The following is a 13225-nucleotide window of genomic DNA, read 5'->3' on the forward strand; positions in this document are numbered from 1 at the left end:
CCTAAGTAATCTGTATGTGCCTCAGTTTCCCCCTCTATACAAAAACGAATGACACTGAGAAATCCACAGAAAGGCAAATTGTTTACATTTAAGAGCCAACACAAGTTTCAGCGATGCGTTTTATTTATGGTTAATGGCACGATGTATAGCTATAGCACACAGGGAATGATTGTGTCACAGACGGCCATGGCTCCGAGGAGGACTCACAACTCCGGGCTATCAGGGCTGCTGAATTCCTTGCTTGTTATTTCATCTAAAGATGTAACTTTACGGACCAGGCGCCCTTCCTCGTGGTGTTTCCCTTTAAATCTTCCAGTCGAAGCGGCGGGTTGGAGAAGACATTTGGGGGCCGGGCACTGAAGGAGAAGCCCCAACCGATGAAGCCCACCCATCCAAAGTGGCAGGTGACTTTGTTTTGCTCCGCAGCGGCACGGGGGCCCATGGGCTCACCGCCCCCCCGACCGAATACCCTCCCGGGCACCGAGACTGGCCACGTTACCTCCGGGAATGCAACCGAGAGCCGCCTGGACCCCATGTCTGCCCCAGCCCCCTTTCCCGCCGCGGGACCTCTTTGTGCACCCCCCCCCAGTGTGCGGATCAGGTGCGGCTCCGGACAGCGCCCTACCTTTCCCCACCCCCACCCCCGGCAGGCTATATAACCGGCCGGCCCAGGGCCCCCAGGAGGGGAGGGAGCATGCTCGGGATGGGCCCCACCTTCCCCTTCCTTCTCCTGCTAGCCAGCCTCCCCCCCGCCCCCGGGTGGTGCAGCGGGGCGGCGGAAGCGCTGCCGGAGGCGGCCGGGCAGGGCGAGGCCCCTGGGGGCTCCCCGGGGCCCCGGCCCGAGGGCGGCGGCAGCGGCAGCAGCCGGCGGCTGAAGATCGGCATCATCTGCGGGCTGGGGGCGCTGGTGCTGGCGAGCAACGGGGCGGTGCTGGCGGTGGTGGGCTCGGCCGTGGCGGGCTGGAGCCGCAGCAGCCGCCTGACGCTGCTCTCGCTGGCGGCCGCCGACGGGGCGCTGGCGCTGCTGGTGGTGCCGCTCAACCTCTACGGCGGCCTGGCGGCGGCGGCCGGGGCCGGGCCTGAGGCGACTGAGGCGGGCGGGCCTGAGGCGGCTGAGGCGACTGGGCCCGAGGGGGCGGGGCCTGCGGCGGCTGAGGCGGCGGGGGGCGGGGCCTACTGCCGGGCCGTGGCCTTCGTCAACTCCAGCCTCTTCGGCGCCGCGCTCTACTCGCTGGCCGGCGTCTCGCTCGAGCGCTACGTCGCCGTCTTCTTCCCGCTGCGCCACGCCCGCCTGCTGGGCCGCCGCCGCCTCGCGCTGCTGCTGGCCGCCGCCTGGCTGGGGCCGGCCCTGCTGCTGCTGCCCGTGGCCCTGCCCGGCCGGGCCGCCGTCCTGCGCGTGCGCTTCTCGGCCGCCGCCCTGCTCTGCGAGCCGGACTACGCCTCCAACGCCGCCTACGCCGGCCTGCTGGCCGCCGCCGTCTTCTGCCCCGCCGCGGCCACCGTCACCTTCGCCAACCTGCGCCTCTGGCAGGCGGCGCGCGCCCAGCGCAGGCGCAGGCGGGGCGGGGGCGGCGGAGGGGCGGGGCTGAGGCGGCTCCGCCTGCTGCAGCTGGACGCCGCCTCCCGGGTCCTAGTGCCCGTGGTCGTGGGCTTCTACGTCTGCTGGACCCCCTGCATGGTCACCATCCTGTACAACGGTGAGTGCCCGCGGGGGGAGGGGGCGGTAAGAGGCAGTGGGAAAGGAAAGGGGAGGGGGCAGTGGGGGACGGGAGAAAGGGAGGGGGCAAAGGAAAGATGCAGAGGGCATGGGGGGGAGGGGCAGAGCACAGAGAGGTTAGTGAGTGGGGCAGGGGAGGGGCAGAGGGCAGTGGGGGGGCAGGGAGAAGGGAAGGGGGCACAGGACAGGTGGGGGGCAGGAGCACGGAGAGGGGGCAGAGAGCAGTGGAGAGAGGCGGGGGAGGGGCAGAGGGCAGTGGGGGGCAGAGAGCAGTGGGGAGAAGCAGGGGGAGGGTGAAGGGGCCGAGGACAGGGGGATGAGGTGGGCGGGGAGACGGGGGGTGAGCGGCAGAAGGTCCCGTGTGAGGTGGGGCACGCTCACCTGCTGCTCTCCTCCTTGCAGCAATCACCAAGGACAGAGTCCACGAGTGGCTGGAGTTCGTGGCCCTGTGGCTGCCCAGCGGCAGTGGCTTTCTGAACTGCTTCGTCTACTTCTGGACCAACAGGAACTTCAGGCACAAGTTCCAGAAGATCGGGCGCCAGCTCTGTGGGCCCTGCCGCAGAGCCAAGTGGGAGCAGGACGTGCCCAGGACGGTCACCATCAGTGCGGGGGTGGAGAGGAGCAGCAGCCAGCCTGCTCTGCTCCCAAACCGCTCCTGCAGCGGCTCTTCCACCAGCATCCTACTGCCCAGGGAAGCACAAACTAGCGTGTAAGCTGCTCTGCCGCCTGCCGTGTCAGCTGTGGCGTCTACAAAAGGCCGTTGCCCTGCTGGGTCCTGTACAGTGCGTCAGGCATCTTTGTGGCCTGCCAGACGTGCTGCCACCACTCAACACATGGCTGTGCCAAGAGCCTGGACGCTTGTGCAGCAGAAGGAGCTGCTGCCTCCTCCGGGGGCTGGGGCTGCCCTTGCCTCTGGGAAGGGACTTGTGAAAAGTCACCAGAGGAGGCCAAGCGTCTTTCCACAAGCTTCACCCAGTGGTGCCCTGGTGAACTCTACAGACTGTTTGGGTTAAGGAGACCTTCCTGGGAAGGGGCTTTGTACGGTAAACTGGTCACAGCACAGCCGTGAGCGTCTGCTGTGAAAGAGACAGGACAGCTGCTCTGAGCTAAGTGCCCTGAATCCCCTCAGCCAGGGGCAGAGGCGGTATGAAGTCCCTGCCTCCCCACAGCCCCACTCTCGGATACGGTAGATCACAGGCACCTGTCTCTCTGAGCAGTGCCATCTGACAAGAAGTGGGTTCTCCCCCTCGTCCAAAGGAGACGTGGTTCTTCCACCAACAAGCCAGGGCACTCCAAAGTCGCAATAACAGGCTAGTGCCAAGTTTGCAGGCGAAGGCTGGGTGACGTGTAAGGGCTCTGGGGAAGGTGTGAGATCCTGTCTGCAAAGGGAACTGTCAAGCAGGCATTGCAGTTCAGGCCCCATCACTATTACACCTGCCATGATCACTTCGGGAAGCTGTCCAGGGACCTGCTGCACCGTTGTTCAGGCTGCAGACTTGGCCCGTTCCATTCATCGGGTTCAGATTCTGCCATCTGCTCTGTTTGGCACCCCAGCTGGGCGATCCTCCTTCCCCTCCCTCTCACTTAACCGGGACCCTGGGCATTAGAAGGACAAAAACTCACTTGGGGGGAGTGAGGAGAATACTTTTATACAACTTAAAAGAGAAAACTCTGCAGCTTCTGACGCGACACAGTCTGTCCGGTTTTAACACCTTTTTAGCTGCCTGCCTCTGCTGTCCAGATGCTGGGGGTTGTAGAGTAGGTTTTAGTTACACTGGATGACCAAACCCACGGAAGGTGAGAATTCAGTCTGGAAGAAGGGCTCCAGGACCTGACGGGTGGCTCTCTAGACAGCCCCCCGCTGACAGCATTGACTTGGGGGCTCTCCCAAACTGTGTCCTGGTGCAAAGGAAGAAACAGCTGGCTGCTGGGTAGCCTCCCTCCTCCACAGTCTGGCTGGGGGTTTGCTAGAGTGACTGTCCCATCCTCACTGCATGTCCCCTACTGAAGCTGCCTCCCCTGCATGTCACTGGCCAACTCCCCAAGAACAGGTGAGGAAACTGACATTTTGTAATCCGTTACCCAGACTCTGCATGGCTCGGACTGGTAACGAAGAGCGGCCAGGAGATGGAGCTCTTCCTCCAGTCTTCTCTCACTTCTAGCCAGACCAGAGGGTTAAATGACCAAACCCAGAAAGCTGAGTGTAGCAATCCAGGAAGTGCAGACGGTGTTGAGGCCCTGGGCAGTTTCTTTGCTCTGTTGCAAGGTGATTTCTTCTAGTGCTTGAAACCTCCCCCTCCAGGGAAAGGCTGCTTGGTTTTGGTTTTTTCCTTTGTCAAAAGATATGAAGTCTTGAAGTGAATTTCTGCGATCAGGAGGGAAGCAGCAGTGTCGTAATGCTGCTTTAGAGCAAAATAGCCTCTGCTCTCCCCTGTGACTTGAATGAGAGAATTTTTGTCTTCGTGTTGCATTGTAAATAGCCATTTTATCTGTTCTCCCTCCCCAGTATTCCTGCTTCTTGTTTAGGGCAGGTTCTGACCCACTACCCCCGCCCCCCCATGAGTTACACCTCAGGAACCAGTGGAAACTGCATCAAATTGAAATAATGTTTGTAACTGACTTGATCAAGTGTATATGGTGGTGGATTCAGAAAAAGCTTTACTGTGGAGTCTGTCCTGTCCTGTGTATCGTGTGCACCAAACCCGCTTTAACTCCACACTGTATTTTTTTTTAAATTACTGTCAAAGTTATTTTATATCTCTTGGGTTTGGAGCTGTCTGTAGGTAGCTTCCCCACCCCCCATCTTTCAATGTTCTATTTCTGGAAAAAATGATTTAATGAACATTACTGTAAATAAACAAATAAAGATGTAGTTATTTAACTGCGGGCTGAATGGGTTTCCTTGGCTGGCTGGAGGCTGCGAAAAGAGCCAGTGTGACCAGCCCAAGGGCTCTGGAATAGGGCAGGTGTCCGCTGTCCACCAAGAGTTTCTGGCAGGGCTGCAGAGTTCTCAGGACTCTGGTAAAGCAGGATTCAGCTTCCTGTCTGTTGTGGCTCTAGGGTTTGTGTTTCGATGCTGTCCCGAGCACAGCCGTGTGCACTAGGCAATGCCTGCTGGGCCATGCCCCCGCCTCCCCACCCCCGCCCCAACCGAGGCGGTTTGATGGGTCTGAAAGAATTCGCCAGACGCTTTCCGGACACAAAACCATTCAATAATTACCAGTCCGTACATACACCCCAACAATCTGATACAAAACCCAGCCACGGCGCGCAGGGGGCCAGGGCCACTCCTCGCCCTGGGGGCACTCAGCACTGCTACCACCATGTAGAACCGGGGCGATTTGACAAGTCTTAAACCTGCCGGCCCCGGCAGGGGCCTGTGGTGTGTGTGGCCTGCAGGCTGGTTCGCACTGGGCAGAGGGCCGCTGGCCAGCCCAAGGGGAGTCTGTGCCTTCCTACGTATAAATACAGCTTATCCAGAACCGCTCTGCTGGGAGTCAGCCCGTTATTCTGAAGCTTATCTTGGTTTGGAGACGGGGACCCCGAAGACAATTCACAGGAATTGTGCGGCAGACAGCCAGGCTGCGTCCCTCTCCAAGCCCAGGGCGGGGCTTCCTTTTCTAGTCACAGCGGCTGTTTCGCAAAGTCTGTTTTGCAAAGTCTGGGGAGGGAAGGAGGGAGGGCAGGCCGGGGCCAAGTCAGCCTCCAGAAAGGCTGCGGCTGTGTCTCCCCTCTAGGGGACTGGCGCAGCGGAGATGGGCATCCCAGCTGGCCCTCGCTCTTGGGAGGGGCTGGGAGATGGTGCGTATACCCGTATGCAGGGAGTCACCAGGGCAGGGGCATTGAATCCGTAACCGGCTCCCTGGGTGCATTCCCCCTCCCCAAGGGCTGTTCCATCCAATATTCTGTATGACCCCCAGCCCACCCCCGCGGCTCCCTCCAGGAGAGGCCAGGGGCCTTGGTTCACCGCCTCAGGGCAGAGAGTGGCACAGCCTTCCCCGCTGGCTGGGAGGGAGGGGGCCCAGCCTGTGTTCCCCACCCAAGGAAGTGGCTTAGAGTTTTGTTCCCCGAGCCCCAGCTGTGGCCAAAGGCGCTGCCCTCCCCTTGCACCCCTCATCAGTCCATGGTCCAGTGAAAGCGCAGGCTGGAGTCCTGCATGTTCTCCCGGTAGAGCCGGTGGAAGAGCATGTTTTGCAGCGGGGTGAAGTGGTCTCTCCAGTCGCCCACGGTCCCTGAAAGGCAGGAGGAGATGCCGCGTGAAGCTGGCTCCTGTCCCAGAGCGCTGCGGTTTCTGTAGGGGCAGGCGTGCCGGCCTTTGCCTCTAGTGCCCTGATCCCATGGTGATGGGTGCAGGAGGCCTGGCTAGAGGGTACGCCCTCGCTGGGGTTCGCGGTATTCCTCAGCACCCCCCAGGGATCAGCCCAGCTGAGAAAGCCGCGGGGGCGCTGCAGGGCAGCCCTTCGGAGCGTTGGCAGCCAGCCCCGGGGGGAAGAGAACCAGGCGTCTCAGCCTGCAGCCGAGCCTGGCTGACACCCAGCAGGGCGCGTCTGGCTCCTGCTGAGGGCGCACGCTTGCCTGCGGGGGCGTCACAGTCCCAGCGGCACTAGGGCGGGGAGCTGGGTCTACCCCACCGCAGGGGCGGAGGCAGACAGGCCAGGGAATGAAGGGGGCCTGCCAAGCCCTTTGCTGTTGTGGCTGCCCCAGTGGGAGGGGCAGGGCTTGGGACTGCTTCCCCCCCCGCCCCCGTACCTTTCCTCATGAACCTGCCCTGGCTGTGGTCCATGATCTCGCGGGGGATGAGGGTGTAGTTCACCATCACGTTCTCGCGCATGGAGGAGAAGCTGCAGTGCTGCAGAATCACTCTGAGCGCCTCCTCCTGCAGCGGACAGCCCAGCCACGCTGCCAGCCGCGCGACGGAGCGCCCCAGGTCCTGCAGAGCCGCGGAGAGGGGCACAGTTAGTGAGGGGCACCCCCCAGGCCAGGTCGTGTGCGCCGCCAGCGATTAGGGGCGCTGGCCCCCTCCGCCGGGGGCTCCAGCTCCGCACGGTTCCTTCGGCTTTGCCCCCACAGGTGCCCCATCTGCACAGTGCTGTGCTGGGAGCAAAGGGTTAACTCACCTGGTGCAGGTCCTCGTAGGTGATGTAGAACAGCTCCAGTTCCTTCTGCCGGCTGAGCCAGCCCTTGACGTGGTCGAACCAGGAGCCGTACTGCACTGCGGGGAGCAGAGCGGGTGGGGATCAAGCCACAGCCCCACGCGAGGCGACGGTGGCCTTGGTGCTAACGGCCCCGTCCCTCCACCCCCAAAGCCGGCTCCTGCTCACCCACCTCCTCGGACCCCGGGCTGCACAATCCCTTTGGTTCTGACAGCAGGACCCCGGCAGCCTGGATCCGCCCCTCGCCCCCACCGGCACAGCTGCCGTTGGTCCTGGCAGGGCCTAGAGCGGGGGCCACAGAGCCAGGCACCCCAAGCTCTGAGCCCAGCCAGCCCCCCCCCCCATAAGAGCGTGGGCGAGTCATGCCCGTCCCTGTGCCTCGGTTTCCCCATCTGTCACTGGGGGGGGGGGGGAGTGACATGCCTGCCCGGCAAGGGGCTGTGAAGCCTACAGCATGTTTGCTAATTGGCCGGTGCTCGCCAGGGGAGGGGATGGAGACAGGCAGGAGACGCCGGCTCACCTTTGCCATCCAGGAAGCGCATGAGAAAGTCATCGAAGGAACCCGGGTCAGGCAGGAACTTGGCAAGCTTGTGGAAATGATAGAACGAAACCATGACGTCCTTGGGGTTCCGGGCCATGTAGATCACCTGGGATCAGGAGCAGACACGGACATCAGCCTCAGCCGGACGCACAGACAGCGGGAGCAATGGCTGTGTGCCCCGCCCTTCTCCTCGGGGATGGTTCCTGTCAGCTGCCCTGAGCCTGCAGGATTCGCCCATTTCCATGTCCCAGCTCCGGGCCTCTGTCCTGAACAAGGTGGTGGGATCCAACAGCGAGGCCTTCGGCGCCCAGCAAGTGTGGGCAGAGGGGGGCTCCCCAGCCCACCCACCGGCCCTACGCAGGGCAGCGCGGTGCTTGTAACGCACCCGAGTGCTCTGGCCTGGGGAAAGCCCCTTCCAGCCGCAGGGCTCACTCAGCCAGGGCAGAGCCGTCTAATACAGGGCCAGCCCCTTCGGGAGGGGACGGGACAGCCAGGGTGGGGCCGGGCAAGCTCTGGCAGCCGTTCAAATCTTCTCGGGACAGCCCCACAGCTGGGCAGGCCCTGGGCGCAGGGGCAGAGCCCTCAGCCGAGTCCTTGCCCCATGGCGCCCACGCCCTAGAGACACAAGGGCACCGGCGCCAGCGGATTAGGGTGACGGGCTGGTGGGCGGCGCGCGGGCTCGCTCTCTGGCCGGCCCGGGGCACTCACTTTGGCCTTGGATTTCCTCAGCGCCGGGGCCAGGGCCTGGCAGGGGAGGTGCGTGGTGATGAGGCGGGGCCCGTCAGCCTCGCGCAGCATCTCCTTGAAGTACGTGTGCTCCAGCCAGGGGGCCCGGGCCCAGTTGGGGATGGTCTGGGCTGGCTGCAGGTTGCCCTGGCTGTAGACGAGGGTCAGGATCTCCTGCATCCAGGTGGTGCCTAGAGAAGAAAGCAGCGGCGTCCCCACCTGGCCCAGCATTCACGGCGCGCTCGGCCGGCTGCCAGCTGTCCGGACCGGACCTCGCACGCAGCAAGCGCAGCGCGGCGCGTGGGGCGCCTCCCTCGCCCCAGAGACAGAGGATGGGGTGCTAACCCCAGCAGGTCCAGCGGGCATGCCTGGAGCCCAGCGTTCCCAGCATGTTCCGCTCAGCAGTCCCCGGCCCTGGCGGCAGCCCCCTCCCAAGCAGGGGAGAGCCAAACAATTCCAGGGAAGCGGAGCGACCCGGGGCCACGCAGCCGGACACGGCGCAGCCAGGCTGCAGATGGGCTGGTGGACGCCAGCCCGGCTCTGGCCCAGAGCCTCGAGGGTTTAGGGAGAAGAGGACCGTGGCGCCGGCTTAATGCTGCCAAGGGCCAGGCGCTGCATTTCTGCATTCCTGATCGGCCCCAAGCGGGGCCACTGGGCCAGCGCAGCCAGTCACCGGCCAGCGGGAGCAGAGCTGTGAGGACCCACAGCCAGTGCCCCCGCCGGCCTGCACAGCCTGGCAATTCAGGCGAATGTGGGGCCCCCCCCCCGCCGGCCGGCCCCCTCCCTGTGCATTGCAGTGCTGCGACCCTGCACACACCCACCCAGGGGATTTGCTGCGGCTTTGTTTATTACAGAGGAGTTGATTCCCTCCCACCCCTGCATTCCAGACTGCCGGGATATTGCCTTTGGCAGCAGCTCCCTCCCCAGGCTCCAGCGAGGCCCGAGAGCACCAGGGCGACCATCGCAGGGGTCCTGTTACCTGGTGGCTCCCTGACAGCGCGTGCGCGGCTCTAACGGATGCTGCTAAACCCCTGGGGAGCGGCACCTGCAGCCACCTCCCCCCGGCCGGCAGATGAGACCCCCTTCTCCCAGCCAGCCGGGTGGGGCGCGGGGCCAGAGGGAACATGCAGCCCCCGACAGAGCAGCCCCGTTCCCGGAGGCTCCAGTGGGCAGCTTCTGCCACACTGCTGAGTGGGGAGAGGGGCCATACCGGCGGCCCGTGCTCCACCCTGAGCGAACGCCCAGCGCCGTGCCCACGGGGTCAGCCCACGGGTGAGAGATGGATGCTGCTCCAGCCCCTTCCCTGCCCATCAGGGAGCCAGAAGCGGTCCCGGCCCCTCGCCGCAGCCCGGTGGTGGCGGGAGCCCGGCTCTTACCAGACTTGGGGTAGGTGGCGATGAGGACGTCGGTGTCACGGAACTGGAAGCTCCTGGCAAAGCGCAGGGACTCGGCGGTGTGCAGGTGGCCGGGCAAGACGATGCCGTCGAAGGTTTCCGTCACCTCCATCCTGTCCATGGCCCTGGCGATCAGCTGGGCAGGCGAGTGTGAGCTCAGCCAGCCCGACCGACGCCAGCAGCTTAAATAGCTCTCGAAAGAGGAACCCTGCCCAGCCTGGCTGGCTTCCCCCTCCCCGTCAGGCGAGGGCGGGGGCGGGCGGGGGAGTATCAGGCTGTTTTGATTTGACTAAGGGTTGTCTACACTAGAAACATGCTGCGCGGCTTGTCGTGGGTCTTGTGATAAACCATCTAGGGAGTTATGATGGAGGGACGGGAAACCAGGGCAAGGCAGCTAAACATACACACACCGCCGAGGTCCAGCCTTCCATTGCAAAGGTAACAGACGCGGCTCATCAGCAAACTCACTGTGTCCTCTACGGCTCCCCCGGGCCAACACGCCAGCCCGTCAGCAACCCCTGCCCTAGACCGGCTGGGAAACAAAGCGACGCGTCAGCCGCAGCTTCCACCAGCGTCACCCCCGCCCAGCTGAGGCTCTGCAAGCCACACGGGATGGTCCCGATACCTCCACAGCAGTGCAGAGCCAGAGCCAGCCCTCACCACCTCCCCCCGACAGCCGCCCCACCGCCCCGGGGCTGCGCCTCTGCACCCGGAGCTACCCCAGAATGCACCCCCCCACAAGCAGCCACCTCCCCCGCCCATTCGCAGGGCCCGGGCCAGCAGTTGTGGGCGTCCCAGCCAGGCCAGAGGCAGCCAGTTCCGCTGCGCAAAGCGGGCTGGCTTTGGCACACCCTGCCCGGGTGCCGCAGGCCGGTCGCAGGTGGCACCATCATTCCTCCCACCGGCCGGGTCGTCACAGCTGGGAACGCTGCTTCCCGCTCGCAGCAGCGATTTACCGTGGCCCCAAGCTCACACCTGGCTGGCCTGAGATGCTCCAGGAGACAGCGCCACAGCGAAGCCGGCCCGCAGAGCTGTGAGAGCTGCTGGCATCAGCGAGGAGCGCCGGGGCCTTTGGCTCCCTCCAGAGCGGGGCACTGAGACTCCCGCGCGGCACCGGCCACCGCCACGCTCCCCCCCCAATGCCCTCCAGCCCCGGCACTGCTCATCGGGCAGCGAGCAGCCTCCCCCGCCCGAGGCCTTCAGCACAGCTACACCTGCACACGCCGCAGCCCGGCGGGTGCGAAGTGGCAGCAGCGAGGCTGAGACCGGAGCAAGGGCCTGGGGCAAGAAGGGGAGCTGGCAGGACGGAAAGGGCTGGGACGGCAGCGCCGGGCTGGGAAAGGGCTGGCCAAGCACCGGGAGCCCGGCGGGAGCGCGCAGCGGTCTATGGCATCGCAGACTGCCCAGCTGCCTGGTGACCCGCCCGGCTCCTGGAAGACTCTCCTGTGTGGAGGGTGGCAAGCTGCCATCCCGCATGCTGGCGCCATCTCGGCGCACCGCAGCAGGAGGAACCAGTTTCCATCGGGCACCTGCAGGAAGGACAGAGGACGCTGCTGGGGGCTTTCGCTGGCACACTGGCAGCTGCCCGCTGCACGGCACAGACCAGGGAGCAGCCGCATGCCGCCCTTCGCCCCGGCCAGCCTCCAAGCCCTGCGCTGGCCTTACCCCAGCCAAGCTCCACACTGGCCCTGTAGCTCCATCCGGCGGCACGAGGCGTGAGACCGGGGCATTGGCCAGATCGTTTGGCAACCCCACCCCCACCAGCCCGGCCCTGGGGTCCCTGCGGGTGCCACTGAGTCCCGGTTTGGTGCCGACTGCTCCCGGCTCTCGCTGCGCACTGGGGCAGACCGGACAGCGCGGCAGCAGCCTGGGCAAACCCTGCCGGCCCGCAGATAAATGTGACTGGACTCAGTTAAACCCCGTTGGATGAGGGCTCACACCTCTGGATTAACAATGCCACGGGGCGTGTGGCATTGCATGCCCCTGCTCGAGGGGGAGGGGGTGCTAATGGAATTCCCCGTCCTCAGCCACCCCTGGGGAGATGTGCACGTACTCTTTCAGCCGGCCCCTCCAGGGGCCAGCAAAGGAAGGGTTTGGTTTTAAACAGGCTCAGGGCTTTGTGTTCTGACCCAGCTAACAGGCAGGCCCCATGGCAGAGCTGGGGGGTGATCCCTGGTAAGTTACAGCCACCGTCCTGTAGTTGTCTTTAACCTGTGCTCTGTAACCTCTTCACCTTCCGACGAAGGCAGGCATGCAGAGGGTGTGCCGGCTGGCGCCCCGCACCTGACACGGTTACGCCTCTTGTTAACTTGTCTCTGAAGAGGAAGCGGGTGTCCTTGGGTGCCCTCTCTGTGCTGGGAATGACGAGGGAGGCAGGGGGCTGAGAAGCCTGGACAGAGCCCGCTCAGAAGGCAGACGCGGGTCTCCACCCGAGAGAGCTGATGGGGACGGGAGGTGGAGGCTAGAGAGTGGGGTTCTTTGCTGGGCCACAGAGGGGACGTACAGGGGCAATTGCCCTGAACTGCGACAAGTGGCTTGACCAGGTTCTTTGTATCAAGCTGGCCACAGCCGTGGGCCAACACGTCCCGCACAGGGCCCTGACCAGCCAGGTGGAATTTCTAACACCGACCTCGGGCCGCCCGCAGCCAGCAAGCGCCTGCTCCTGAGAAGGGAGCCCACGTTTCAAACCCAGGGATTCAAACACTGTGCGTCCCCCAGCGCAGGGCCGGGCAGGGCGTGGCAGCCAGAGAAGCGCCCAAGGCAGCAAAGTGAGAGCTTTGTGCAGAGACACTCCAGAAAAAAAACTCCCCTCTCAGGCCTCAACTATAAGGACATTTCTCCTTTCTCTCCGGGGCGCCTCCGCTCCCTGCTGTTTGTGGCTAACCCCTTCTCTGCCAGACCAGTTTAATTCGAATTCAGCTGGCTGCTCTGGTGTCCACATGGAAGCTGGGAGCAGCCAGGCGGAGGAGGAAATCCAGAGCCCAAGAGCCGAGAGGGTGGCTTTTGGTTTTATGCTGAGCTTGTCCGTCTGGTTATCGCCTGTCTGTTATCGCAGTCTGGTTACCACGTGTCTGTTATCGCACGGCGCTCATCTCCAGGGCGTTTCTTCTAGAAACACGCTGCACTTTAGACCCTCGTCTTTGACACGCTTGACAGAGCCGACAATTCAGCTCTGAGACCAGAAAAGGCACCATCAGCTGGGGATGGGCGTATGCACCCCACTAGATCCCCGGGCTGGGGGAGGGGAGGGGCGTCCTGAAAGGGACACGGCACCAGGCCAGCTGGGGAATGCTGTCTGTGGAAACCAGAAACTAAAACGAATCTGCAAAGTCTGTGCAAACCCCAGAAGCTTTAGATCACCGGCGAGAGAGCCCAGAGATACAGTCAGGAATTAGTACCTGGGCTCGGCCGGCTCGAAATCCCCGCCTACGCCCCGTGACGGGCTGGAATACAGACTCTGTCTCACCCTTATTTACGGGGAAACCTCCAACTTCCCCTCTCCCTAACCCAAGTTCCCCATATGTAGGGGTCACTAGGGAACCTGAGTGCCTGGTTCTCACACCAACAGAAGTTGGTCCAATAAAAGCTATTCCCTCGCCCACCTGGCCTCGCTAGTATCCTGGGACCGACAGAGCAAACGACAGATGCAGTCCCGCCAGGGCGAGGTGTCGATTGTGCCCATCTAAACACAGAG

At 63.5% G+C, this 13225-nt stretch overlaps 2 protein-coding genes across 2 annotated transcripts; one reads left to right on the forward strand and one right to left on the reverse strand.

The window, feature by feature from the left end:
- The first annotated feature begins 278 nt into the window (after window positions 1–278).
- On the forward strand, window positions 279–3493 carry LOC137145808 (D(4) dopamine receptor-like). Its single transcript, XM_067536737.1, has 2 exons — window positions 279–1697; window positions 2120–3493. The coding sequence occupies exons 1-2, from the start codon at window positions 695–697 to the stop codon at window positions 2428–2430; spliced, it is 1314 nt and encodes a 437-aa protein (XP_067392838.1). The 5' UTR covers window positions 279–694; the 3' UTR covers window positions 2431–3493.
- A 1407-nt stretch (window positions 3494–4900) lies between these two features.
- Window positions 4901–9954, reverse strand: LOC137145810 (sulfotransferase 2B1-like). Its single transcript, XM_067536738.1, has 6 exons — window positions 9514–9954; window positions 8120–8328; window positions 7391–7517; window positions 6835–6929; window positions 6467–6647; window positions 4901–5949 (listed from the first exon to the last, which is right to left on the reverse strand). The coding sequence occupies exons 1-6, from the start codon at window positions 9650–9652 to the stop codon at window positions 5834–5836; spliced, it is 867 nt and encodes a 288-aa protein (XP_067392839.1). The 5' UTR covers window positions 9653–9954; the 3' UTR covers window positions 4901–5833.
- Between the last annotated feature and the right edge of the window lie 3271 nt (window positions 9955–13225).

The sequence above is a fragment of the Emydura macquarii genome, unplaced genomic scaffold (genome assembly GCF_026122565.2).
Source record: "Emydura macquarii macquarii isolate MOO-44397 ecotype Brisbane River unplaced genomic scaffold, CSIRO-AGI_Emac_v2 contig_3647, whole genome shotgun sequence".
In the NCBI taxonomy this organism is placed as follows: domain Eukaryota; kingdom Metazoa; phylum Chordata; order Testudines; family Chelidae; genus Emydura; species Emydura macquarii.